At 38.4% G+C, this 25,983-nt stretch overlaps 9 protein-coding genes across 9 annotated transcripts; 4 read left to right on the top strand and 5 right to left on the bottom strand.

Moving 5' to 3' along the window:
* Window positions 1–718: 718 nt before the first annotated feature.
* LOC116805832 (very low-density lipoprotein receptor-like) lies at window positions 719–2,311 on the top strand. Its single transcript, XM_032740519.1, has 3 exons — window positions 719–836; window positions 905–1,211; window positions 1,679–2,311. The coding sequence occupies exons 1-3, from the start codon at window positions 782–784 to the stop codon at window positions 2,145–2,147; spliced, it is 831 nt and encodes a 276-aa protein (XP_032596410.1). The 5' UTR covers window positions 719–781; the 3' UTR covers window positions 2,148–2,311.
* Window positions 2,312–3,455: 1,144 nt separating this feature from the next.
* On the bottom strand, window positions 3,456–4,208 carry LOC116805847. Its single transcript, XM_032740651.1, has one exon. It carries the CDS (start codon window positions 4,179–4,181, stop codon window positions 3,477–3,479), a length of 705 nt encoding a protein of 234 aa, XP_032596542.1. The 5' UTR covers window positions 4,182–4,208; the 3' UTR covers window positions 3,456–3,476.
* A 7,295-nt stretch (window positions 4,209–11,503) lies between these two features.
* LOC6568275 lies at window positions 11,504–13,317 on the top strand. Its single transcript, XM_001994619.2, has one exon. The coding sequence runs from the start codon at window positions 11,650–11,652 to the stop codon at window positions 13,120–13,122; it is 1,473 nt and encodes a 490-aa protein (XP_001994655.1). The 5' UTR covers window positions 11,504–11,649; the 3' UTR covers window positions 13,123–13,317.
* Window positions 13,318–13,434: 117 nt separating this feature from the next.
* Window positions 13,435–14,147, top strand: LOC6568257 (peptide deformylase, mitochondrial). The gene is made up of 2 exons (XM_001994620.2): window positions 13,435–13,734; window positions 13,799–14,147. Exons 1-2 carry the CDS (start codon window positions 13,435–13,437, stop codon window positions 14,108–14,110), a joined length of 612 nt encoding a protein of 203 aa, XP_001994656.1. The 3' UTR covers window positions 14,111–14,147.
* Window positions 14,148–14,608: 461 nt separating this feature from the next.
* Window positions 14,609–15,449, top strand: LOC6568258 (peptide deformylase, mitochondrial). The gene is made up of 2 exons (XM_001994621.3): window positions 14,609–15,029; window positions 15,085–15,449. The coding sequence occupies exons 1-2, from the start codon at window positions 14,637–14,639 to the stop codon at window positions 15,394–15,396; spliced, it is 705 nt and encodes a 234-aa protein (XP_001994657.1). The 5' UTR covers window positions 14,609–14,636; the 3' UTR covers window positions 15,397–15,449.
* On the bottom strand, window positions 15,394–15,922 carry LOC6568259. Its single transcript, XM_001994622.2, has one exon. The coding sequence runs from the start codon at window positions 15,899–15,901 to the stop codon at window positions 15,488–15,490; it is 414 nt and encodes a 137-aa protein (XP_001994658.1). The 5' UTR covers window positions 15,902–15,922; the 3' UTR covers window positions 15,394–15,487.
* A 474-nt stretch (window positions 15,923–16,396) lies between these two features.
* Window positions 16,397–21,561, bottom strand: LOC6568260 (C-1-tetrahydrofolate synthase, cytoplasmic). The gene is made up of 5 exons (XM_001994623.3): window positions 21,392–21,561; window positions 21,119–21,329; window positions 20,408–20,882; window positions 17,281–19,118; window positions 16,397–16,870 (listed from the first exon to the last, which is right to left on the bottom strand). Exons 1-5 carry the CDS (start codon window positions 21,427–21,429, stop codon window positions 16,628–16,630), a joined length of 2,805 nt encoding a protein of 934 aa, XP_001994659.1. The 5' UTR covers window positions 21,430–21,561; the 3' UTR covers window positions 16,397–16,627.
* A 1,559-nt stretch (window positions 21,562–23,120) lies between these two features.
* Window positions 23,121–24,292, bottom strand: LOC122322516 (probable methyltransferase-like protein 15 homolog). Its single transcript, XM_043215107.1, has one exon. It carries the CDS (start codon window positions 24,290–24,292, stop codon window positions 23,183–23,185), a length of 1,110 nt encoding a protein of 369 aa, XP_043071042.1. The 3' UTR covers window positions 23,121–23,182.
* LOC6568262 (ubiquinol-cytochrome-c reductase complex assembly factor 2) lies at window positions 23,121–25,916 on the bottom strand. The gene is made up of 2 exons (XM_001994625.3): window positions 25,775–25,916; window positions 23,121–24,546 (listed from the first exon to the last, which is right to left on the bottom strand). The coding sequence occupies exons 1-2, from the start codon at window positions 25,843–25,845 to the stop codon at window positions 24,303–24,305; spliced, it is 315 nt and encodes a 104-aa protein (XP_001994661.3). The 5' UTR covers window positions 25,846–25,916; the 3' UTR covers window positions 23,121–24,302.
* Window positions 25,917–25,983: the final 67 nt, after the last annotated feature.

Genomic DNA, 25,983 nt, shown 5'->3' with positions numbered 1-25,983 from the left:
AAACCTTTTGTGTTGTGATAATATGCGTTTGGGAATAAGCTTTTGCATATGGTAATTACATTCAAAACATGTCTGTTTCTGATTTTGTAGTCTGTAATATCGACTGCAGATAGATACACTCCGACATGTAGAGAATACAAAAATATAAATTCCCTATCAAAATTCCGAGCCAAACGATTAAATAGAATTTGCAAAACGTCAACACATTTCGTAGAAAAAATTACTACCAAAAGGGAGAGTGCATTAAGAGAAAAACCTACTGCATCAAGTTACAGACAAGATAATAATTACATCCTGCAGGCATCTTTGATGTTGTTTGTTTCTTACTTGATCTAGACCAACTTTTTTCACTACTATTTCTACCACTCTTCTAAAAAGTACTCTTTGATACAAATTACCATTATGCAATCAATAAATAACATCCATCATTCAAAATTTGAGCTTTACTCTGCACGTCAATCATCACAAAAAAAGCCAAATAAAAAACAGCAGCTCTTGTAAATTTGAATCCCTTTGCAAGTCAAATACAGATAAGCTTATCGTAATATACATAGAGATATCACTATTCATATGGGCAATTAATTTAATTGCAGCATTCACAAAAAAAAAATCCATTAATACGCCCCTATTATTTATATACATGTGTGCATATTTAATAAAAAGTGCATCACGTGTTCAATATATTTTAATTTAAATAGTCGATTGGATAATTGAAAGCAAACAGTTTCATTGAGCTCGAGTGGCGATTCAGTATGTTTAGCTTGTGGATATTCATATAAAAATGTTTTGGTACTTATTTATCTGGTTGCTGATAGCACGCCAAGTAATGAGCGAGGGTAATAAATAGTATATTATAAAAACCTTATAAACCTATATACTTAACTAATTAACAATAACTATACAGCTGATTGTGAATACATGTGGTTTAAATGTATGAATAATACTGCAAATGATTTATATTGCGAGGCAAATGAGAACAAAGGATGGGTGAAAATAAGTGAGCGGTGCGATGGTCACAGGAACTGTGCAGACGGTAGCGATGAGTCCTTAGTGACCTGCAAAATACATTCCGGAAGACATCGTGAGAAAGTATTTTACTGTGCCAGCGGAGGTGAAATTGAAGATTATAAAGAAAATGATAAAGATGTAGACTGTTGGGATAGATCCGATGCGCCTGACCAAGAAGATTTCACTCATCAGGGAAACTGCAGGTTAGTATGCAGTGACTGTGAAGCTTGTGGAAGAAATTTAAAACAAATTAAAATTAAAACATCAAATTAAATTAAAAGGTGACACAACTTAATTTTTTATTTAATAATTATTTAAAATTAAAATTGTATTTTCTTAAAATTATTGTTGATTAGAATTTGGAATCGAATACAGGGGAGTTCAAAATATATCCAATTACACTTCATCTGCTGCCAACTAAACTTCAACGTTAACCATATTCTCGGTAAAATCTTAAATTGAGAAAGTTCCACTTAGAAGTGTAATGCTTAATATACACTTAATTAACTATCGAAAGTTTGTCTTTTTCACAATAGGCACAATATTTATATCTGCCTACATTTAAATAAATTGTAATTTATTTCATTGCACAAGGAATTTAGTAAGAAAAGATGACTAGAGCCTGTTATTTGATACTGTAGTCTTACTTAATTACTTTGTATAATTCCAGTGAAAAGGAAATTGAATGTCTTCCAGGCGAGTGTATTTCCTACGACGATTTGTGCAATAACGAAATTGATTGTAGTAACGGCATCGATGAGTCGCTGGCGTATTGCTACAGAAAATGCATAGATAACGAATTTCAGTGTGGCAATGGCGTTTGCATTGCAGAAGATTTGCTCTGTAATAATATTCCTGATTGTCTGGATGGTGCTGATGAGCTCTTTAATGTGTGTGAAAATATATCAGGTTATAAGCCGCAACCCTATAAAAATTGTACAGAGCCAGATGGTTCACAATTCCCAAAATTTGAGGAGGACACCGATTACCGTTTATACAATGGAACGAAATATGTGGACCCCAATCAGCCAGTGCATTTTAAGTGTGAAGAACGGCAAAATATGACCAAAGGCAAGCCGTGGAACGTGTGTAATCTTAATGGCACATGGACTTTCACATTGCCAGAATGCGAGCCTTGAATGGATATATAATGTGATCCGCCAACGACAAGTTAATTAATTGTTTGCTTTATCAGTTATGTTCAAATGTATATATCTTTCAATAATAAAAACATTTTATGTCATTAAATATTAAACAAACAACAGGCTGCAGCTCGTAATAAAGAATTTATGTTTATTCAATATTTTTACTGTTTTAAAAAAGTATATAGATATAAATAAGTAGCGATTGAGGCACAAGCAGATATCTATTTTTCCGTAACATCTGGAATTATTAAAATAAAGATTGCGAGAAACGAGTCTATTTTTATTGGCAATTTATCTGTCGAAATAAATGTTTCATATTCATAAATAAAATTATTCTTCTCTTATAGGTGTATGTGAATAAAAAGTAATGCTCTAGACGATTAAATAATATCTTTATTAGCTTTAATCTGATAATCTGATTACACTTAACCCTGCCTTTATTACGATCGGGCAGGATACTTTTATTGAACATTGCTTTCATTGCCTATTGAATTTTATGTAATTTACTTGTATAAATGTTGTCTTTTAAATATCGATTATTGCTTAAATATTTCTTTCCATTTCATTTCACATTGCATTGGATTTGATATCCCTATGTCACATTTTAGTTTAACCGTTGCCAGAAACAAAGCATTCGCTGACGTATGCTGATTTATCCAAACTTTCGGACGGAAGTTTCATTTCTGTTTCCGTACCCATTTTTGTTGCTTTGATTATGCAGCTATTTTTGGAAACAAGTTGGTTTGTTCTTTTTGGTGTTCGAGTTTTTTTTTTTTTTTATCAACTCATTTCTGCCTGAATACACAATATACAATATACACAAATAGAACCCACAGCTAAAACACATAAAAATATTTTGTTGTTTCTTGTACTGGCCACTTTCGTTGTCCTTTTAGTGAAGTATTTATGTTTATTCTACTTCTGTTCACTTCATTGCCCACACTTGAAGAAATATTTCCAATCTCTTATTCTATTTATGCCTCGAGTTATGCTAATTTTTCTTTTTGAATTGTTTATAATTCTCTTAGAAAGGATTCAAGATTTATGCAGGCCTATTACACAGGAATTTTAAAGTATATATTCCATTTTAATGGGACTGAGGCCGAATTTAATGGTCACAAATTAGATTTGTATTCATATTTTTGAATATATTAAACTACTACTGATGCCATTCACATAACATTTAAATTACTTTCCTTGAGTATTTTCCTTTGATAACATTTTTATTATTGAAACATTTTGTAAATAATCTGATTATATGATTCGGATATAAACGTCAGCTTGGAAAATAATATAATTAGATTTAATATTCAATTTATTTATTTAACTTAATGTTCCCTTTACCCCTTCCAGCACAATAGAGGTAACTACATGCAACATATAAAGAAACATTGTAGTTATAATTGTTGCAGACAGCATATATTCCTGAGACATCATATTAACTAGGCGGCGCTGCTGTATTAGGGTGCTTGCATAAAGCATCAGGGGTATCAAGTACAATATAGTCCATATTTCAATTGCGAGTACAAAGATCATTCGCATGCTCAATGAATGCAACAATATGATCAGAAATATATAGACAATGACAAAGACAATTGTTAACACCAGCATAAAATTATAGCTGGGCAGAATGAAGACAGGCAGAAATGTGCCCATAAGATACAAACAGAAGTTAGTCCCAATAACGATAAACACGACAATGACTGTATGGAACCGTTCCATTTTGGGCCAATAATAGCTTCCAACGCATAACGTCATGGACTCCACGGCGACAAAGCCCAGCGTCCAGTTGACGGGAAACTTGTCAAACAGCTCCATAAAGATCAACAAGCACTTGCACACCATTGCGATCACCAGCCACATAAAGCTCGGCATTGGCACACATTCGGTCATATCAACTATTCGGAACGCCGTCAGTTGACCCAGTGCAATTAAAGTCATTGCGGCAGCAACTATGTAGATCCTTGCTAAGCGATACTCGTTCCTGCTCAGTTCATTACTTATATTCAAATTCGCTGGTGCTGGCATATTAGCTGATTCTCTAAATTTAAAATACTATTTAGGTATTTATTTATTTTGAAGAAACTGAATTATTTTTAAGTGCTTATCAGTGTGTATCCAAAGCAAATAAAAAGTGTGCAAATTTGTAACATTTTTAATGACATTTAGTTCGTGGCCAAGTTTTTTATTCAGTTCGCGAACGTTTTTTTTGGGACTAAAGCTTATTCTCAAACCTTACCCAAACATAAATAATTGTATTTTATATGAAAAATACACCTATTTGAACATCATTTGTTTGTTTATCTCCACAAAAATATGTACAAAGAAATTTTGAATTTTATTCAAATGTTATTTCTCTTAGATACATTTGCACAACTTCCTAGTACCTCTTTTACACCTTATCAACAGGCGCTGCACTTAAAAAGAATGTTTTGTAGTTAGTTAATGGGGCTCTTTAGACAGTGCACAGCTGTTGACAATTCACGCTAATCAATGCCACGTGCTGGGCTCTCTTGGAGTGCGCTTACCTAACACCTTGGCATGTTTACATACATATGTATACCCTCCCACATCCTGACAGCTTTAGCCTACATGGCCGCGATTGCTGCGCTGAATTTTAATTGGCTTTTAGCGGCAAAGCAAACACATGTTGAAACATCAACAAAAACCGCAAAATGTCAAAAAGCTAAGAAATGATTTTACACCCAAACGTTAAAAATTAAATTAAATATACATGAGCAAGCAAATTGCACAATGTCACAGATGACTGTCTCAAAATGGACATGGAATGGGGATTTTCAATTGAATCGAATCGAATTGAATCTAATAAAATCGAACCGTATTAAGTTAATGTTGCGAATATTTCAAATAAATTAAAAAACCTTAACTGAATTTTGTTCTGTTCACCATAGTGAATTCAATTCTTAGTAAAAGTATATCTAAAAATTGGAATTGTATTCCATATATGTTTCTTTTCGCTTTTGTGTTTTTTATTCTCTTGCCAACAAAATTGTTCATACATTGATTTTTTCGCATAGAGTTTTCAACATATTTTTCGTTGTTGTTATTATGCAGACGAATCGTAATCCCAAGTGTGTTTAGGTCTTGTTCTTTAAACAATATATTCCATCATTGGGGATTTGTAAGTATTGCTTACGAATATTAGACAATAAAAAATGTGTTAATGTTATTCAAGCTGATGGCATTATAAGCTTTGCATCCTAAGCTATATAAATGCCCGTCAATCAAAGAAAAAACGTCCACAATATCTCATAGTACAATAACAAAGCACTTTGTTTGTCAGCAGTTAAATGGCTCGAGGAGATTTTTCCAGCTATATCGAGAAAATAATAATTTTCACAACCTAAGCTGACAGATTTTGGCGCACTACATAAATGTGACCAAAACAAAATGAAAATCTGTCAATCGGGAAAACCTACTTAAAATCCAACTGTTACCACTGTGGATGTGTTCAAATATAATCATGCTTCAGTTGCTTATATATTGTGAAAAGACCAAGATAAATTTCAATTGCTATGAAATACCATATTAATTAAGTAACTTTTGTAAGCAATGTTGCCTTGGCATTTAGCGTAGCCTTTTGTTGGTCCAAATATAATGAACCTAATTGCAAATGAACAATTCTGAGCCAGACAAATACTAAATAGTTTTAACTTGTGACGTGAACTGGCTTTTTGTCAGACTAATGAAAAGAACACATAAGCCTTTTGATTACTGTGATAATTGTGAGCTGCTTCCAGTTTTGAATATTTATTTCATTTATTTGCCTTTGATTATATTTCCAATTCTAGTATGCATAAATGATATATAGATCATTTCTAGCATAATTATAAATTAAATGTGTCTGTTTGTAGTACAGAGGTGTGCTCAATTTGAGCATTCATCTTTTTTTTTATCGTTTCTTGGATAATGAGTGTCATATTAATGGGACATATTCAATGACAAATTTGAGGTGACTTGAAACAATTTGTTATTGTGCGTAACAACTCTCATTTATTTGCGTCCCACACGTCACTTCGTAAATTATGCATATATGGATGGCACTTAGAATTGATGGCATGTCTAAGTAGCTGTCTATTTAAGTGTAAGTGCTTAAGTACCGAAATAAATCATATTATATTTAGGAAGAGCAGCAAAGAAGAACATGAAGGTAACAAATGTGCTCTTAGCTGACTAAAAATACATTGGCTTAAGTGTTTCAATACCTTGAACTTAGATTGCATTAAAATGGGAAGCCAATGCTAAGGCTTTTTCGCAACATTTGACAATTATTAGTAAAGGTTTAAAACTAATTGCTAAACCTTCTCCCAACAAGAGTAATTAGCGATCGATGAGCGAAATTTGAAGATTTGAAGCCTGCGCCAAACCATCTCAACAATGAGAACTAATAATAAAAACGATCGATCAGCTAGAGCTATCCGACGACGGATCAGCGAACGTCCTTTATCTCTAGAGAGCCACGCATGGCTCCAAATTCGAGCAAGTAATGAATTGATTTTCATTTAAAGTTCTTTGCTGCTTCCTGCATTCAAAAAATAAAAGCGTCAGTTCCACATCACGTATCCGCAGCGTTAACCGCGTGACACGCAATTGAACAAATAAATCGGTGAGCTAATAAATTTTAAGCTACGCCTCCGAGAAGGAGCCAAAAATACAAACAAGACTCATATAACCATAAATGCCAGCAAACCATTAATAAGCCGAAAGTGAACAGTCAGCTAAAAGGAGCTGACTCAAGTTGTGTACGTGGGCGTAAGGGGAGGGCTTGCTTGTGAACCAACCCCTCCAAACCTCTACCCCATAATATAATACACGAGTATGTGCGACACTTCCTGTCTTTCAATTGAATTCTGGGCGAACCATGCGGCGAATACGTGTTTTTCTCGGCTGCCTGTGTAATTTTTTCCCTTGAACATTTTTTAAATTGCACGATTCTGCCTGCGTTTTAATATATTGAATTTTATTATTAAGGGCTATCGGCAGCACCTGTACTTCCGTCCTCCTTTAGTTCAGCCATACGTCATTAATTCCATGTTATTTTATGACCCATGTAATTTAATAATTAATTTATCAAGCCATTCGTTGAATGCACGAATTAAGTTTGTACATTTATTACGTGATGTACACGGAATTAACATACTACAAATTTAAAAGCCCTAAAGGAAGTGAGTAAAAACTCCACCAAGCATCTTCCACTCGCCATATCAAATCAATTCAAATTCATATTTCTCTTTGGCGAATTTTATATGAAAATTCAGTTCGGTCTCATTTAATATAAATTAAAGCCTTGTAAGCCTTCCATAATAACTGTTCATGTCGATGTTTTGTAAATATTTATATATTTATATAGAGTTCACTTAGCACACATCATTGGATTCGCGTTAACAATTAAGTTACATGATTATTTAATTACTGAGCATATACGTGCATAAGTGCTCCTGTGCATGTGAATGTGAAAATATGAGTAGAGTATTTCCCATATAATCAAATTAAGACCATTTATTCCACCAACTTGGATAAATAGCTTAATATTTCATTTTCTATTGAATACCAAAAATCAGTACCTACAAGTATATAATACGAATGTTTTGAGTTTTATAAGCATGGCAAAAAAATACAAGTCCTTAGAATCTTTAACGAGCATCAAGAAATTAGTAGAACCAAAAAAGAAAATATTTTTTATGATGCGGATTACGAAATAAAACCTTCAAGGACCTTCGTAATAATAAATCGTAAGTATACTGATCTGATTATGGAATAAACATCGATTATTAGATAAGATTTTCATTCAATTTGAATATATATCCGTTTCATAATAAGTAAATTTTTATTAACACCAACAAATGCGTGTTTCGAGAGTTTACTTTAAAAAATATGTACATAAATATTATGCATTAATAATTTTATGGTTCTACACAAAAGTTTTTCTTTTGGGTCGAATTGGATTTTTGTGTTTTTCTTCTGGCTGTTAATTGTACTCTCTCGTAAGAAAGGGGAAAATTATTTCGCACGCTTTTACATTTGGCCATGGGACAAACACACCTTGTCCTCAGTTGGGTGCCCACCAACACAAAGGGATTACAGACGAAGTACTTCCAAGAAATATCAGGTTATGCTGGTCAACGAAAAACAATGGCGACAACCTGATTGTAAACACACAACCTTCCGTAAACAATAAAGAGCACCGCAAAAAATGGCGAGGGAGAAGCTCAACTCATTTTGAAGTGCTTTATATTTCACTTATTTTTATTTTATTTCCTTACTGTTGGCGGGAAAGCATCTGCAGCATAATATGTTCAAGAGAGCTTGAATAGAAATTCTATAACTCCTGTCCCTTGTTGACAAGATGTCAAAGAAAACAATGAAACCGACGACAAGAGTCGTACTCGTAGTTTGTTATCGCCACATTTTGCACCCATTTTTAGTTTTTGCAAAGCTCTTGTTAGTGTCTCGACTGATGGTTCTACATTTTACCTTCTTAAAGGAGCAACTAAAAATGATTTTAACAGACTAACAAGATTGATTTATGACGTACATTTTTCATATACACAATTAAGTATAATTCTTATTGCCTGTTACATTTATAAGGACAATTTGAAAAGACCTTTCTTGCCACATGATGGGCACAGGGTATAAATTTATATTTATTCTGGCCACAACTTCAATGGTCTTCATTTTTATACACGTTCGGCTTGATTTCACTCAGATCTCTGGTGAAATTGATTTTTTGTTCCTAACGGGCAGCAAGAAGCTTAAATTGAGTACAATTTCAAAATAAACATTCAATGTGTGTGTGATATAAAAGTTAACTTTTTGATATGCACTTCATAAAAGCACAACAGCTTATATAAGTAATTGATATTGTATCGTCCTCAATGGCACTCAACTAAAAACAGTTGACTAGACGGTTCAAAATTGTGCACAATAAATGATGCTTTTAGAGGAGCATTTTAAATAAATCAGCTTAAATTATATGAAAAGGAGAGACAAAGAGAAAATCAAAATAATGAATTAAGTCCGAAAGCATTTATTGTGTTATATTTTATGCAGTCCAGTCCTTGCAGTTGAGCACTCTTATCTTAGTTGAAAGTGTCAAATGTCAGTCTTTTGAAAGTTTGTGAAAATGATAGCGGCTTGAATTGATTGAATCCACTATTTAAAAATGTCAATAGTGTACTGATTTCCAAGGATCTTGCTTAAATGAATGAACAACGGTGTGATAATCACTTCAATTAAATGGAGAAAATGTGAATGTGTTAAGGATGAATTGCATGAATTGAATTTAATTTAATAGTTTAAAATAAATAACCGTGTTTAAAATAAATAACCGTGTTAAAAAAAACCACTTAACCAATAATATGTAAATGTCAATAACTGTGCACCTCGATTGGGTATAACAAGCAACACAAGCAATAAAAACAGAAACAAAAAGAACTCAATTTACATGCCACAAAAAATGAACGCACAAAAAGAGCAAACAAGTCCATGAATGGGTGGTGGAAATTGAGGTAACGAGGTCCATTGTGGCACCGTGATATACAGGAAAATATATTAAAATGCACAAGTGGAGACAGTGTATGACCAGGGGGGAATTCCGTTAATAGCCGACAGTTGAGTAAATTAAGGCCTGAATTTTATTCACATTTTGTGTGTTGCTGTTGTTGCTGGTTTTTGGCTCTCACATAAATTAGCTGCAAGGTGATCATAAATTTTGCCCGTTTGGCCTTATGAGTGGCAAACGTTCACGCGACCCAGGCATAAATTCATAATGAGATAAGTAACCCAGCCAATGCGTGTCATGATAATGGCCGCAGGATTATGGCAGTGTTCTTGCTGTTCATTTGCCTTGCAGCCGGTAAATTTACACAATTTTTATTAAATTACAAGCGCAAATTTGATGGATGGGGGAAAATAAAGTCAACAAATCAGATAAACAGTACACTGCCACTGGGCTATAGTAATTATACTCAGTATACCCTGTAAATGTGTTCGAATATTATAATCAAAATGCAACTTATACATGAAACTAAATACATCAACTTTTTGCAGAATTATTACTTTTTTTATTCCAGACAAACTCTTTTCTCTGCCTCAAGCGATTCGGTTTACCAAAGAAATAATTTGATATTTTGGCCATACAAAATTGGTGCAAGTCACTCGCAAATCTTTGCAAGGGTATTTGTGCTTCGAAGTAAATAAATTTTATTATATACATCGACTTCTTCAACTTGTTGCAAGTTGTAAGTACAGGGTAATTTCCAGACGTATAAAAAAAAAACTTTCTTTTGTTATTGCTGCCAAGTCTGAAGGCGAAAATTGTTTTTAAAAATTATACAATGAAAAGTCTTGGCTTGTCTTGTATTTATCTTGTATGCTATGATTTAATTCTAAGAATTGTGGTTGTTGCTGTTGATGTTGTTAATATTTTGTGGCCTGCCCTCAGGCGAAGTTGAGCATTTGGTCGTTGATTGCTGCTCTTTGGAGTCAAAGGTCATCCAATAGACAAGCAAAAAATCTTCGCTATGCGAGTCGCCATTGACCAAATTGTCAGCGCGCATCAAAGAAATGAGAGAAAAAAGGCACTGACGGAATCCAGCGGCTCGGCCAAGGAACTCTCCGTCTCAGAATACACAAATGCTGTGTGTGTAGTTGATTACCTAGTTTGAAAAGTAATAAGTAATAAAGTTAATCACCAGCAGCAGTTACTGGCTTGCCACTTTCTTAGGATTACGATTACCAGCAGCAGCCCTATGAACATTTTTGGAGAGCGTGAATTTGTTTGAGCCAAAAACGATATCAGTCCTGGAATTGACATATTAACATGATATTTTATGCCAGCTGCTTGATTATGTCTAGCATTTCTTCAAGATCACTCGCATCAGTAAAATGATTTAAAAGTTGTAAAAAATGATTGAAAAGTTAAATCATCAATGATGCTGATGGAGGTGTTGTTTTGAACATTTATAAGCGCTGTCAAAAGATTGGATTGTGTGTAAAATTTAAATGGTGTCCACAAATATATTGTTAAAATATACTATTATAGCAGAAGCTGGATATTCAGTTGTTGAAAGTAAACCCTGATTTAATAGCAACAAAAAATGGTAAACAAGAAAAAAATGCATGAGTAGATTTTAGTAATTTTATGCCAAGCCTTAAGCTGGACATTGTTAGTAATTTATTGGCTAATACTTTAGGTAATAACGTATATTACTAATGAACAGATATGTATATAAAAATCTGATTCCTATGCTGTCCCCCAATGTCTGCTGTTTAGATTTTCAGAGCTTTGCTTCAACTTTCATTTCATTTCATAATTTAGCTTCCGACCAGTTGTGTTGATTGAACAATAGGCAAACACCTACACTTAAGGTTAGACACACGCTCAAACACATTCAAAGCACACAGCATTCAGTACACATACACATACAATAAACCATATACATACAATCCGAAGAAGTCTCAATTTGCGGACAAAATGAAACGAATTTACGCCGACACCTATGTGCCCAAATACCACAGTGGCAAATGGTCTTGGGACAAGAAAGCTGATAGTCTGCACTTTGAGCCCCATAACGATTTGTCAGACGCAAGGGAGCGGTATATTGAGACAAACGGATTCAAGTTTCTTCGCACAATCAATCAAGAGGAGGAGTTGATCTTTCGACAGGAGTTTGTGCGTTCCGCATCCACTTTCGATACGGACACAGTGGTCATTAATGATGTTCGCGATCTGGTGCTATTTTTAATGCCAAAAGAATTTTTGAGCATGAAATTCCTTGATTTTATGCATAAGCCCGCTGTGCACAGAGTACTCCATGCTCTCATCATATACTTTGAGTACTTTCTGCGCATGGTCGAGTTTGTGCTGATCCGCCGTGATGAGATTGCTGGCGACATGGCACAGATTCAGAGCGAGCAGACAAATGATACGAAGCGCATATTCTCGATCTATTTGAGCCAATATCGCATGCTGGTGGCCCGTAACTACAGCGCGATCCTAAAGGGTGAAGGCGACATGGCACAGTTTTATCACATGACGGAGATTGTCAATATTTCGGCGACGATCAAGGACAAGTTGTTTCACGAGCAGTTCCTTGCTGTCGCCATACAGATCGTTTGGATAACGATGCACAGGCGTGCCTACAATGTGATCGAAATGGAGATGAATCGCTTGTTTCGCTCCGAACACTTTGTGATGAATCGTCCAGAGTATCTGAAGTTTACACCTGCTGAACGAAGTTTGCTTTATGGGCGCCTTAACAAGATTGTCAACTATCGCACGCAGGTGTCGCCGTTGATTCAGGAACTGGAGCATATAGCCGAGGAGGATCTGCCCATACTGTGGATAGGGGATCGCAAATATCGCGGCACCGATACACGCATTGTCCAGATCGAGCTGGAGTATATTGTGCCGGGGCCGCAGCTGTTCATGATCGATGTGGCACATGGTGTGCTGGGGCATCCAAAGATCTTGTATGACACAATACTGACATTGAATTGGCCCTCAGTGCGTTTTGGCAACTACTCCCTAGAGCATGATCCGTATCACATTGTGCGGCAACCGTATCTGCAGATACCCAAAATTGATGAGATAAAGATGCGCAAAATGGCCAAGCATTACGATCACTTCTTTCAGGTGTACCGCATCTATGAGCCGTGCAGCTTACAAACACTCTACAAGTGGTGTCGTCGTGACAAAGTCGTCCACTTTTATCGCAGCGGTGGCGTCCTGCAGGACATCTACTTGCGCTGCCAAAACGATCTGGAAGACGAGTCATATGGTGCTCCTGTTGACCAAATTATTACCAAATACTTCAAACTTGTATCCAGACTCCGTAAACACACTACTCCTTTGACACGTGATGATCTTTCCAGCAAAGCTGTTTCGAAACTTTCGATTTTATCCCAGACGAAGCGGCCAAAGTTAGATGATCATTACTTTGATTAGGGTTCGCATCTAATTGCCGATCTTTGATAAGGCAATCTAAAATAAACGAGAATACCAAAATTTTTTGTTTACTATATCATATTTGCTTTATAGATGGATATCACCATCTGTAAGAAAATAATAAAATTAATGGCATAGTATATCATACTTAAATATATATAAAACCCAATAAAAAACGATTTTCTTTATTCCCGAGTTTGAGTATTTTGCCTCCTATGCGGTCACAAACTGCTGGCAGCGACTGTTGCCTAACAGAATCAGCTGATTGGTGGATTCAATTGTACTGTCGCCTCAGTATCATTGCCAATGTCAATGTGTACGGAACTTAGCCCACTCACGGCTCCGCCGTATAATCATTTTACGCAGATTGGCGATCCTGTGCTGCGACTATGTGCCGAAGAAGTTTCCGCAGAACGCATCGCGAGCCAGGAGATCAAAGATATTGTGGAGCAAATGGTTAAGGTGCTCCGGCACTACGACTGTGTGGGCGTGGCTGCTCCCCAATTGGGAGTACCAATGCGGATAATTGTAATGGAGTTCCGCGAGGGCAAACGGGAACAATTTACGCCAGAAGTGTACGAGGAACGCAAAATGTCGCATTTACCGCTAACCGTGAGTTGGAGTTAAATACATCTATTTTCAAGAGTATTTTTAATATTTTTTTATGCAAACGCAGATCTTTATCAATCCGCAAATTGAGATAATAAGTGATAAGCAGCACACGCATCCCGAGGGCTGCATGAGTGTGCGCGGATATTCGGCGAAGGTTTCTCGATACGATCGTGTTCGAGTCACCGGCATCGGAATACTTGGAACGCCGTCGGAGTTGGAACTTGTCGGGTGGAGCGCGCGCATAGCGCAACATGAAATGGATCATTTGAACGGCATTGTTTACATTGATCGCATGGACGTTTCTAGCTTCACTTGCATCACTTGGCAACAGATTAATGCAACTGGTGGACGCGCTGTTATATCGTTTGAAAAATAAATAAAAGAAAAATGTTTTCTATTTAAATATATAGTAATTCAATAGCCAAAGAATTTATGTTTTCAAAATAATAACAGTTTATTCACTTCTCTGGCGACGTAGATTAGCAAGCGGCAAAACGGCTGAATTGGCAGCACTGTTTAGCAGTAGCTGGTTCACATTCCCATTGTGAGCTACATGAACGTTAACTATCGCATAAATTGCTTGGCTAACAATCGATAAGTTTGTGAGATAGCCCTGGTAAATTTAAACGGGCATATTGATTATATGCAACAGTTTATATATTTAACTTGACTTCAAATTATAAATTAAATTATTTAAAGCAGCAAATAAACACAGTTCAATAAATTTATAAATTATCCCTATTATGTCGTCTTCATGATGCTACCAAAAGACCGATTTTTGGTCAAGTTACAAAAATTAAAAAAATTAGAGGGTATTTGTAAGTGACTACATATTTATATTATTTATGTTACTGTTACGAATACGCCGCCTACAAAATTGCTGAGATATAACGCAGCAAAAAATGTTGCTAAAACTACATAAATTGTGTGGACGACACGAACGATGGCTTAGTACCAGCCTGGCAGCAAGACAATCATTCAGAAAATGGTACCAACAGCTGTGGACAACGAAGCGCACGAACCTGCCACCCTACGAACACTTCACCCAGATTGGGGATCCGGTGCTGCGCGACCGGGCAGCGGAGGTGCCAGCGGATTGTGTGAACAGCAAGGAAATTCACGCGATTGTGGATCAGATGGTCCACGTGCTGCGCAAATTCGATTGTGTGGGCATTGCGGCGCCACAAATTGGTGTCTCCCTGCGTATCATTGCCATGGAGTTCAGGCGAAGCATCAAAAAGGATCTATCCGACGCTACATATAAGAGGCGACAAATGTCGGAGCTGCCATTGACTGTAAGCCAATCAAAAGCCTAGAAGTGCATATCTTAAGTCCTCTATTCCTCGACAGGTGCTCATCAATCCTCAGCTGACGGTGACCAATTATACTAAACATAAGCATCCCGAGGGCTGTATGAGTGTGCGTGGCTTTTCCGCTGAAGTGGAACGCTATGAAGGTGTCAAGCTTTCTGGTCTGGACAGACAGGGCGTCCACTCGGAGCTAGAGTTGAGCGGCTGGAATGCTCGCATCGCCCAGCACGAGATGGAGCATTTGGATGGCAAATTGTACACGGATCACATGGATCGTTCCACGTTTATGTGCACCTGCTGGGAGGCGGTCAACACGAAATCGGGTCGCGTGGAAATACCATTTTACAAATAATTGGAGCACTTAATGTATAATTTGAAGAGTTACAAAAAAGTGTGTTTATAGAATCGAAATGTTGTTTGCCGTCAACTGATCGCTGTCATCATCACTTGTCTGCGGTCATATATGTTCTCAGATTGCGATTGGCTGCGCCCAGCGCCGTCTTGGCCCTAAAGTACTCAGAACTGTCCCACAGATCCCGCTTGTCCATCATGTACGTGAACAGCTCGTTGTATTCGCGCTGCAGCAGCTTATGTGTGGCGGCAACTTTCCTGGCCAGCTCCTCAATTGTCTGGTTGAGATTAGCACGTACCGCCTTCGCAAGTGCTTCCTCTGTGACAACATCCGCATCAGCTGCGTTCGTATTCTCCTCCCCCAGTGCACGCAAATGCATCCGCTGATTCTGCCAATCGTTCCACTGTGCCTGTAGACATTTGCTCAAATAGTTGAGCACTGCGGTGCGCAGTATAAATTGCCTAATGCCGGGATGGATAACGTTGCACACACGCATTCGGAACATTCTAAAAAAAAAACAGTTGTTCAACTCCTTATGTCTAAATGTTGTTTATCAGTATAGACTGCTTAAATTAAAATAAAGTTAGCTATATTATTTGTACTCCCCCGAAACGACAAGGGTGCCCTAGCCGAGAGAGCTAAGCTATTAGATATTCTGTATCCAGTGAACTGCATTTAGCCAAATTCGTTGTTACTTATGCATATCAACTTAGTTCATCGTCCTGATCTCAACTCCATATACCTTATAAGCTCGGAAATGTATTTTCCAGAATGTAAACAATTTCATGAGACCATTTTTTCTTAAACCCAAATACAGAAACACAACTTTTTCTGAGTATATAAAATTAAAATTAAATACAGAAATCCATTCTCTTTAGGTATTCTACTTTATCATATTTTAATAAATCTATTGGATTTATTGGACCATTGAATTGTTGAGCAATTAATTTATAGAATAACTAAAGAGAGCACACTCAATTTGATTAGCAACAATCTCGATTTTTTGCAATACACTACATTTATTTAAACATTTAATTTGATATCTGTTGATTCAGACTAAGTCAGCGTGATTTACCATATTAATAATTATTTATGTTCTTTTCTTTCTTCTAATGTTCATACAATTTAGAGTAGGCCAAAGTGGCAGACATCATCTGATACAAAACATTTAACTTAAATTTGCGATTACATGAAATTTTGTGAAGAGGAAACGATCAAATGTATTGTCAAGTTAAAACAGTCCCTCGATTAGTCCAGTTTCGCTGTTCAGATCAATGTCGTAGATGGCAGGGCGAGTTGTGAGTCCCGGCATTTTGCTAATATCACCGCACATGGCCACCACAAAGCCGGCACCAGCCGACACATAAAGACTCTCAACGTTCAGGGTGAAGCCTTTGGGTGCGCCCTTCATGTTGGGATTGCCAGTGAGAGAGCCGGACGTCTTCGACATGCACACAGGCAATTTGCCAAAGCCCTGCAAACAAATTAAAGTAGTTTATATAAATAATTTTTACAAATGGAATTATTAGCTGCTGACCTATTTGAAAAAGTGCGTGTGATTTTAAAAATAGTGATTTATTATTTAAAATAAAGCTTCTTCTGATCAAACAAAAATTAATTAGTTTGAAGTCGTTCGAATTACCAAACAAACAGCTTTCATTAGGTGAATATTTCTAAGAAATTATAAAGATTTGCTGGAGTTTCCTAGAAACTGTTTGAACACAATAGTTTTATGTAAAAATGTGGCACTGTGCTATGACAATCAATCACTCAATCAGTTATATATATATATATATATATAGAAATGTGGCACTGTGCTATGACAATCAATCAATCAACCACTCAATCAGCTATATATATCTATAGATACATTTATGTACTTACTGCCTTTGTAAGACGTTCCACCTGGACGATGGCTTCCTTGGATAATTCCACTTTGCCCGCACCGTACATAGTCTGGGCAATCTTGTTTATCTTGTCCACCAGCGGCAGCTCCAAGTCGTAGAGCAGCTCGAACTTGTTCTCCAGCTGGCAGGCCCTAATGACGGCCTCGGCAAGGGGGACAGCACCAGCACCACCATCTGCCCAGTGGGTGGAAAGCACCGCATCAAAAGCGCCTCCCTGCAATGCAGCCTTCTTGAGCAGCTCATGCTCGGCGGCCGTATCGGCCACATGGGCATTGATGGAAACGATTACGGGCATACCAAATGCGCGTCCATTAGAGATGTGCTGCAATAGATTTGGCAATCCCTTCTCCAGCAGCTCCAGATTCTCCTCCGTATACTGTTTGCTGAGTGGTGTGCCCGGCTTGACCGCATCACCTCCACCATGCATCTTAATGGCCCGTACTGTTGTGACGAGGACCATGGCGTCCGGTTTGCGTCCGGAATTGCGACACTTGATGTTGCAGAACTTCTCCATGCCAATGTCGGATCCAAAGCCCGCCTCGGTGCACACGAAACCCTCGCTGCCCACCAGCTTCAGACCGATCTCGTCGGCTATTATGGAATTACAGCCATGAGCAATGTTGGCAAAGGGGCCGGCGTGAACGAGAACTGGTGTTCCCTCCAGAGATTGCATCAGATTTGGCTCGAGTGCATCCTTCAGCAGCACAGCGATGGCGCCCGTAACACCCAAATCATCGGCAATCACCGGTTTGCCTGCTTTATCAAAAGCCACCACCATTTGTCCCAGTCGCTCCTTCATATCAGCCAGATTATTGGACAGAGCGAGCACAGCCATGATCTCACTGGCCACTGCAATGGAGAAGCGTGTCTTGCGTGTACGGCCCTGTTCGGTGGGCGACTGGCCAATGGTTATCTCACGCAAATACCTATCATTAACATCCACGACACGCTCCCACATTATCGTATCCGTATCAATGTCTAAGCGTGAAAATGCTTTAGCCTCCGCTGGGGTGAGAGTAGCGGGATCGGTTTTATCAATGCCCAAACGTTGCAGACGCCGCAACTGGATCGGACTGAACTTTCGCTGACCCTTCATAGACGGCACAAGTCGATTGTAGAGTGCCTCATCCGATTGCGTGGCCTCGTGGAAAATGCGCGTATCCAGCTGGGCGGCAACCAGATTATTGGCCGCGGAAACGGCATGAATGTCACCGGTTAAATGTAAATTGAACTCCTCCATCGGTATGACCTGAGCATAGCCACCACCGGCGGCGCCACCCTTAATGCCAAACGTTGGCCCCTGCGACGGCTGACGCAGTGCGGCCATCACGTTGCGCTGCTTGTGCGCTCCCAGCGCTTGCACCAGACCCATCAGTGTCGTTGTCTTACCCTCGCCAAGTGGGGTGGGTGTTATGCCAGCCACGACGATATAGCTGCCCGATTGCTGATGCTGCAGACGCTGCAGCACACTCAGCGAGATCTTTGCCTTGCTATTGCCATACAAAGACACCTCGTTCGGCAGCAATCCAATCTCCTCGGCCAGCTGACCAATATTTTTGGGACGCTGAGCGCGTGCAATAACAATGTCGCTGGGAACGGGACGCAATGGATTTAGTGGGAGCAGCTCGATGGGCCAACGTGTGAGTTTGGCACGCACCGCTGCCCGGGTGGCCGATACCACAGTGTTCTTCATCAACATGGCCACGGTCATGGGACCGACACCGAAGGGCACCGGTGTTATATGTCCAGCCACAAGCTTGGCCTCCTCGAAGTCCACGTCGCCCACCAGTCGATTGCCAAGCTTCTTAGTTGCGTCTGCAAAGGAAACAAATAATTCATAGACTTAAATTTCTTTCAAATTTTCTGTGTGTTTTCACTACAAAATAATTTTAAATACTGAAAATCAAAACATCATTTTCGAGTCTGGAAAATAACTAGCTGACCTATCAATGCTTATCAGCAGAATGCGTTGCAGGGTTCAAATACTTTGATAAGCAATTGTCAACAACTCAGTTTGAGATACATTCACAAATTTTGAATTCATTTTAGTTGCTGGTGGTAAATCTTTTAGTTTAGTATTTTTCTCGAATAAATATATATTTAATTTATAAGCTAGATTACTTGGACTTAAGATAACAGTTTTCATAGAAGAAGCACATTTTATTAATGCGAAAAACTCATTATATTTTCAACATCCCCGCACTTTTCACATGTCCACTTTAAGCCTGATTTGGACATAATCAGGCCAATACTACAACCGTTTAGGCCAACACACAGCTAGCTGCAAGCAAAGAACATCTTGATGTTTGCACGGAACTAGCAATTGATGTTGTAACAGACACTCGAAATTATTAAACAAAGAAATAATTGATTTTATTAATCATTATTAAAATATAAGAAAACAATCGAAAGACATAATTAAATCTTTAAAACACACAAGGGTTAAAACCATACAAACATTGGTATGCATTTCCACGCAAGAACAACGTTTAAGTGAGAAATGGAACAGAAAACTAAATAATATAATAGAATAATAGAATAGAAAACTAAATAAAAACAAAACCGAAATTAAGAAGAATGTTAATGAGAGCGCGGGAAAGAAACACGATTTAAACACTGAGTCAAAAGACAAACACAAGCGTAAAAAACATAATAACAAATTGTTGGCAGATCACTAATAGAATCAGTAAAAACAGGTTGCACTTGAACTACTATTTGTATTTAAAGCACTTTTTTCTAGTTGCTTAACAGATAATTATTATATTATTTATTTAGTTATTTAACAGATAATTAGTGTTCAACTATGTGTTTTACAGCAAACCGATATAACAAAACGTCATCAAATTTTGCTGGGGCACAGGAATAAATAAAGAATTCAAATTAACACGATGGAAAATAAGTAATTACGGAGCGCAATAGAAAAACACAGCTGCTGCGAAATGCAAACCGAATAAATGAAAATAAACTCAATTTAATGCCAAACTCACGCCTCAACAATATTTAATATCAATTTTTACTTCAAATGTAATTCGTTGAATTGGTATGGAATTCAATTCCATTGAAATCAACATTGAAATCACATTTAAAGCGAGCTACTCACTTACCTGGCTTAAAATTCATGCCACAATCGATGACAACAGCGCCGGGCTTTATCCACGAACCCTTGACCATCTCCGTCACACCAATGCCCACCAGCAGAATGTCCGCCCTGCGTGTTATCTCATCCACGTTGCGGGTCTTCGAGTGGCAAACGGTGACCGTGGCATTTGCCCATTTGAGCAGCTCGGCAGCGGGGGTGCCCAAAATTTTGCTGCGACCGAGAACAACGGCATTGGCACCGGCAATTTCGACGCCAGTGCGTCGGATCAGCTCCATGCAGCCCATTGGTGTGCAGGGCACGAAACCGGTGCACAAATCCCCAATAGCCACACGTCCCTCGTTCATTGTGTGGAGACCATCCACATCCTTGGCAGGTGAAACTGCATTCGTGATGCGATGCGAATCGATGTTCGTCTCACAGTCCAGCGGCATCTGCACAATGATGCCATGCACCTGGGGATCTTCGTTCAGCTCGCGCAGCTGTTTAAATGTATTATATAATAACGATTTCAAGTCTTGTGAATGTGCTAATTATTTTGGACGATAACCTTGAGAGTATTTCACATTTGTTTTTTAAATATATAACGCATTAGAAGCGACCACATCTGTAGCCCCTACAGGGAAATTTATTCTCGTTTCTCGGTTCTTAAAATATCTAATCTTGACATTTTTCCAACAGCTGATTATCGTTAGACTCACACGCGTCATCAACTTACCTTATCGAGCAACTCCAGTTCGGAAATAGAGCGTGGCAGCTTGATGTGAACGGCACTGATGCCGATCTTCCTGGCTGCCTCGATCTTCATTCTAATGTAGACATCGGAGTCCTCGCGTCCACCCACCTGCACGATCCGCAATCCGGGCACAAATTGTGGTCCCGATTGCAGCAGCTCGTTCACCTTCAGGCGCAACTCCTCGTGAATAAGCCTGATTGGAGGCGATGCTCATTGATATATCACATATGGATATAATTGTAAGCAACTACTTACTTGGCTATTGCCGTGCCGGATATGATTTTCGCTTCCATCGTGCTTCTGGTCGGTTCGCTGCTCCGCTCACTGTGAAAACGCACAATAAATTTTAGGTCGGAATAAGGGCCGCGTCTCGATACCAACGCCAACGATCGCGCAATGCAACTGAATTCCAAGCGGCCGTGCCGGGCCTATCTATACCTCATAGCTATTGCCATAGCCATAACCACTGCCATAGCTCTAGGTGTGTGTAGTTGTGTGTGTGTTGTGTCTATCGCACATTAATCCCGTCGCCCGTCGACCGCTCGCTTATCAGTTGCCCCGCGAGCGATTTTCAGATTATCGGATTTCAGGTTTCACAAGGGTCACAGCACCTCCCCATTATAAACAACTACGCGTACTCGTCACTATCTGAATCTTGCCGAGATGCAACCATCATCAGGTTATAAATGCTGCTGTTTATCACTTTCCTCGAGGAGCTGTGACCGCAACATGACATGCGAGCTGTGCTGACTACATTGAAATGCGGTTACGAAAGGGAAAACAAATTGATTGGGCATGCGGAAGGTGAATACCCATCAGAAATACGTCTTAAATAATAACTATTTAAAAAAAAGTATGACTATATATTTTAGGTCTAACCCATTTGATCTCAGCATAAAATAAATGAATAGTTCCACTATATATCTTTTAACCGTTTTGATTTATTTAAGATTTAAGATTTATTACATAACAAGTAAATAATTATTTGGCAAATAATCCTCGCTTGTGCTCCATAAATTATATTGTCCCTATATTTATTCAATTAATCCAAATGATTAATATTTAGTGGTCTGAATATATGGAGATTCAATACTCATTCACAATCATCAAGATTCATTAAATTATCTTCAAATCTATTACACTTAATATAGTTTTATTTTGGGAAACTCTAGTTTTCAAATGACTGTCGGAAATTTTGCTCATCTTATATACATACATATACATCATTAGTCGGCAAAAGGATTTGAACCAGCGAGACTGTAATTTAACCATAGTATCTTCCCTCCTCTTAGATATTTTAAATTTCGAATTTATTTTAAACACTCAATTTTTAGAATTCGCAATTCGCGAAACAAATTTTGAAGGGCAATCAAAAATTTGGTATTACTAAATGCTTTTGCAAAAAGCAAAAATTTGCAAAATTAGAAAAAAATAATAATCATTTGGACTAAATTTGTGACCTTGATGACATAACAAGAATTGGGATTGTGATTAAAAATTAAACAATAAGCAATCGAGCAAAGTAATTAAAGCATTTTGTCGACTACGTTCAAGCACAATTTTAATAAATTATTTAAGAGGCAAATAAAATAAAATTACTCAAATATGTTTCACATTTACAATATAATATTCAGAGTTGGTTTTAAGGCCAGAGCTTTCAGATACCGAGCAGGAGCTAAATTGAGCTGCTATTTAAATCACAAACTGACCATTGGATATTAATTAATTTTAGAATTTCTTGACCACTGTGCATTATCTGATTTCATAATCTATTAATGCCTAAATTTGGTGCGAAGCCAACAAAAATATCATTAGAAATACAAGCAATAATAGCAACAAAAACAAGAACAACAGCAGCAGCAGCAGCAGCCAAACAACGAAACGTGCCTTATCAGAAGGTGTCAATTGGTAAACAGATAACATGCAAAATAATAACTGAATCGACATACAAATTAACAAATTCGAAAAACAAAACAAACAAATCTGCAGTTAAGCATGGCAGACATTTTTATTCCTGACTGAATTGTGTACAAATTGTTGTAATGATTACTTAATTTTAATTGCGGCACGCAACTTGGCCGACCGGCTGCGACTATTGCTGGCGATCTCTGTGGCATCGGGCAGAATGACATGACGATGCAGCTGTTGCCAGTTGGATTGCACAAAGGATTCGAGAAGAGCTGGATCATGGGTGATATCATGACCGCAATACTTAAGCGGTAATGGATTTGCCACACCCTCGATTACATTGCCATTGATGTGACGCTTGACAATCGTATCCTCCAGCGAATGAAATGTGATGGCCACCAATCGACCCTGGGCACGCAGATACTCTTGCGCCAACAGCATGCCATAGTTGATCTCGTTCAGTTCGTTGTTGACAAAGATGCGCAGTGCTTGAAATGTTTTCGTCGCCAGATGCGCCGGCCTCTGCAGTTTATCCTGCCGCTGTCCATCGCCCAGCACCGAGGCCACAAGCTCCGCCAGCTGCCTGGTTGTCTCAATGCGTTGCAGTGCGCCGCGTGCCTCCACAATGGCACGGGCGATTTTCTTGGCCGCCTTCTCCTCGCCATAGACACGCAGTATGCGCGCCAAATCCGCTTCCTCAATGCGAGCAAGGACATCGGCGGCACTCACACCGCCACTGCGTCCACAATCCATGCGCATGTCCAGCGGCCCGTTGTGTGCAATGGAGAAGCCACGAGCAGCCTCATCAAACTGCATCGAACTGCAACCGAAATCGAAGAGTATGCCATCGAAACTGTGCCGCGGCACATTGCGATCAGTTAATAGCTGCGGCAAATCTGAGAATTTACCGAGCAGCGGCACCAATCGTCCAGCATACGCAGACTCCTGGCTCAAACGCTGCGCCAACTCATAGGCAATGGGATCACGATCCAAGGCATAAACAGTCGCCTCCGGACAGCTGTCGAGCAGGCGACGCGTATGTCCACCTGCACCGAAGGTCATATCAATGTATTTTCCCTTTGGCCGTGGCTCCAAATATTCAATTGCCGTCTGACAGAGCACAGGCACATGTGGAGCTGCAACCGGCGTTGGCGTTGGAGTTGATGGCGTTACTGGCACCGTGCAGTGTCTTATTTGTTGTTGTACAGCTATGATTGGTCTTAGTCTAGTCAGGAATTGGATCATCATGTGGCTGGCCCTACTTGCGCTTGCCATCGTTCAGATACTGCAGAAACTCCGAGCTGAGCACCTGGCTGCACTGGGCGGCTGTTAGACCCGTCGCCGTCGATTCGTAGCGACGCGGATATTTCTTGGCGTAGACGTTCTTCGAGAGTCGCTCCAATGCGTCAATTTGCCGGTTGAGCTCAGCAGTCTTCTCGTTACTCAGGCTGCTGGCGTCTGTCAGTCGGGTTACTTGCTTGCGAATTTGCTCGCCCAGATCCCTTTGTTGGTTGGGGAGAGAAATGTTTAAATCGATTTTTTGTGTTTTGTTTCGATATGCACTTTGTTTAGTTTTGGTGTTGCTGCTCTGATGTTCGTTGCAGCAAAATTTTGAAGAAAAAATATATAATTCCAAATTCCAAACAATTCTAAATCTAATGGAATCGAAAAGCCTAGCGCAGATTAGTTGAATAACCTTTCAACTAACTTATTATGAATTCGTTTAAATTTGACTAACAACAAACAAAATCCAATTGTTAATAATTCCGCAGAAACCTTAAACTAGCCACAAAATCGTCAGTTACTGAACATAATGAAACGAAAGCAGTTGCGCAATCAAAAATAATATATTTGTTTTCAGTCTAAACAGACTTGTAGATACATAGAACCATGTTCACTTCTAGAATATTAAATTTTAATTAATTTTCTAATTCTCGCTTTTTATCATTTGTTTTCTTAACCACTTTAATCTAGCACTTCAAAAATAAACTAATACTTCATAAATATATCATCTCCGGATCTATCAGAATAACATTAAGGATCGCAATCTTATATTTGTAACAGTAAGAGTTCTTAAATTTGGAAAACATGAGCTTTAATTAAAATAAAGCTTTTCAATGTGTAATTGAAAAGAAACCTCATGCAAATTGAGAAAATAATTGAAGGCAATCCTTAAAGTACAGCTGATTTCTTCAAGCTGTAAAGCTCAGAAGCACTTTGTTTGCTTAAGAAACCATTTCATATGCATAGGTCAACCCGTTGTGTTTTAAGACTTGAGTTTTAAGAAAGTCTTTCGAGTTTGTCACAAGAAAATTGGATTTCTTCAAATTTGGGCCATTTGAAGAATGCTTGCTAACCACTTACAGCTCAACTTCGTCATCAAGGAGAAAAAAAATCAGGTATTGACTGATAGGCGTACTTGGAAGACATGTTAGAGCACAATTAGTTTACTTATAACACAATTATTATAGTTTAAGCAGGCCAATTCAACGTTTAAAAAACCGGCAACTGAACGATTTCTGGTCAAGATATTATATATAAGAACTGAAGTGCGTTGCTGGGACACAAATCAAAGTTACACCAATTAATGCGCAGCCACATTTTCAGCTAATACTGGGCTAGAAAACACAGCAACTGCAATTGTTGTTAGATAATCGCAAAATGAACAAGAAACAGCTAAACAAACATTTATTTTGGTGTATGTGTGTGTGTTGGTTTTCCATTACTTACCTGCCGACTTTGGTTTGCTCCGCTGGCCACTTCTCAAGTACTTTAAGAAATCTTTGGTATGGTGCAGACATACTTAATCAAGAGAAATTGAAGAAATTAATAATTCTTGGCGGCAAAACAATAACATTGCACGCGCAGAACAGCTGTGCAGTCAAGTGATTTACAACACTTATACTCTGAAGGAAGTCAGTGCTGACAACTGTGAACAG

Source organism: Drosophila grimshawi, unplaced genomic scaffold (assembly GCF_018153295.1).
Source record: "Drosophila grimshawi isolate 15287-2541.00 unplaced genomic scaffold, ASM1815329v1 contig_311, whole genome shotgun sequence".
Classification (NCBI taxonomy): domain Eukaryota; kingdom Metazoa; phylum Arthropoda; class Insecta; order Diptera; family Drosophilidae; genus Drosophila; species Drosophila grimshawi.
Note: the sequence above shows the minus strand (reverse complement) of the source record. Positions and strands in the feature narration are given on the sequence as shown.

What these genes read in the sequence shown, in the direction of transcription:
- LOC116805847 (XM_032740651.1), bottom strand. Translation starts at nt 4,181, where the DNA reads ATGCCAGCACCAGCGAATTTGAATATAAGTAATGAACTGAGCAGGAAC.
- LOC6568260 (XM_001994623.3), bottom strand. Translation starts at nt 21,429, where the DNA reads ATGGAAGCGAAAATCATATCCGGCACGGCAATAGCCAA. An exon ending in AACTGGAGTTGCTCGATAAG is followed by an intron (nt 20,883 to 21,118) that starts GTAAGTTGATGA and finishes ACATTTAAACAG; the next exon opens with CTGCGCGAGCTGAACGAAGA. An exon ending in TGGAACGTCTTACAAAGGCA is followed by an intron (nt 16,871 to 17,280) that starts GTAAGTACATAA and finishes ATTTGTTTGCAG; the next exon opens with GGCTTTGGCAAATTGCCTGT.
- LOC6568275 (XM_001994619.2), top strand. Translation starts at nt 11,650, where the DNA reads ATGAAACGAATTTACGCCGACACCTATGTGCCCAAATACCACAGTGGC.
- LOC6568258 (XM_001994621.3), top strand. Translation starts at nt 14,637, where the DNA reads ATGTTGCTAAAACTACATAAATTGTGTGGACGACACGAACGATGGCTT. An exon ending in TGTCGGAGCTGCCATTGACT is followed by an intron (nt 15,030 to 15,084) that starts GTAAGCCAATCA and finishes ATTCCTCGACAG; the next exon opens with GTGCTCATCAATCCTCAGCT.
- LOC6568259 (XM_001994622.2), bottom strand. Translation starts at nt 15,901, where the DNA reads ATGTTCCGAATGCGTGTGTGCAACGTTATCCATCCCGGCATTAGGCAA.
- LOC116805832 (XM_032740519.1), top strand. Translation starts at nt 782, where the DNA reads ATGTTTTGGTACTTATTTATCTGGTTGCTGATAGCACGCCAAGTAATG. An exon ending in ACGCCAAGTAATGAGCGAGG is followed by an intron (nt 837 to 904) that starts GTAATAAATAGT and finishes ATAACTATACAG; the next exon opens with CTGATTGTGAATACATGTGG. An exon ending in ACTCATCAGGGAAACTGCAG is followed by an intron (nt 1,212 to 1,678) that starts GTTAGTATGCAG and finishes GTATAATTCCAG; the next exon opens with TGAAAAGGAAATTGAATGTC.
- LOC6568262 (XM_001994625.3), bottom strand. Translation starts at nt 25,845, where the DNA reads ATGTCTGCACCATACCAAAGATTTCTTAAAGTACTTGAGAAGTGGCCA. An exon ending in GAGCAAACCAAAGTCGGCAG is followed by an intron (nt 24,547 to 25,774) that starts GTAAGTAATGGA and finishes CAACCAACAAAG; the next exon opens with GGATCTGGGCGAGCAAATTC.
- LOC6568257 (XM_001994620.2), top strand. Translation starts at nt 13,435, where the DNA reads ATGTGTACGGAACTTAGCCCACTCACGGCTCCGCCGTATAATCATTTT. An exon ending in TGTCGCATTTACCGCTAACC is followed by an intron (nt 13,735 to 13,798) that starts GTGAGTTGGAGT and finishes ATGCAAACGCAG; the next exon opens with ATCTTTATCAATCCGCAAAT.
- LOC122322516 (XM_043215107.1), bottom strand. Translation starts at nt 24,292, where the DNA reads ATGATGATCCAATTCCTGACTAGACTAAGACCAATCATAGCTGTACAA.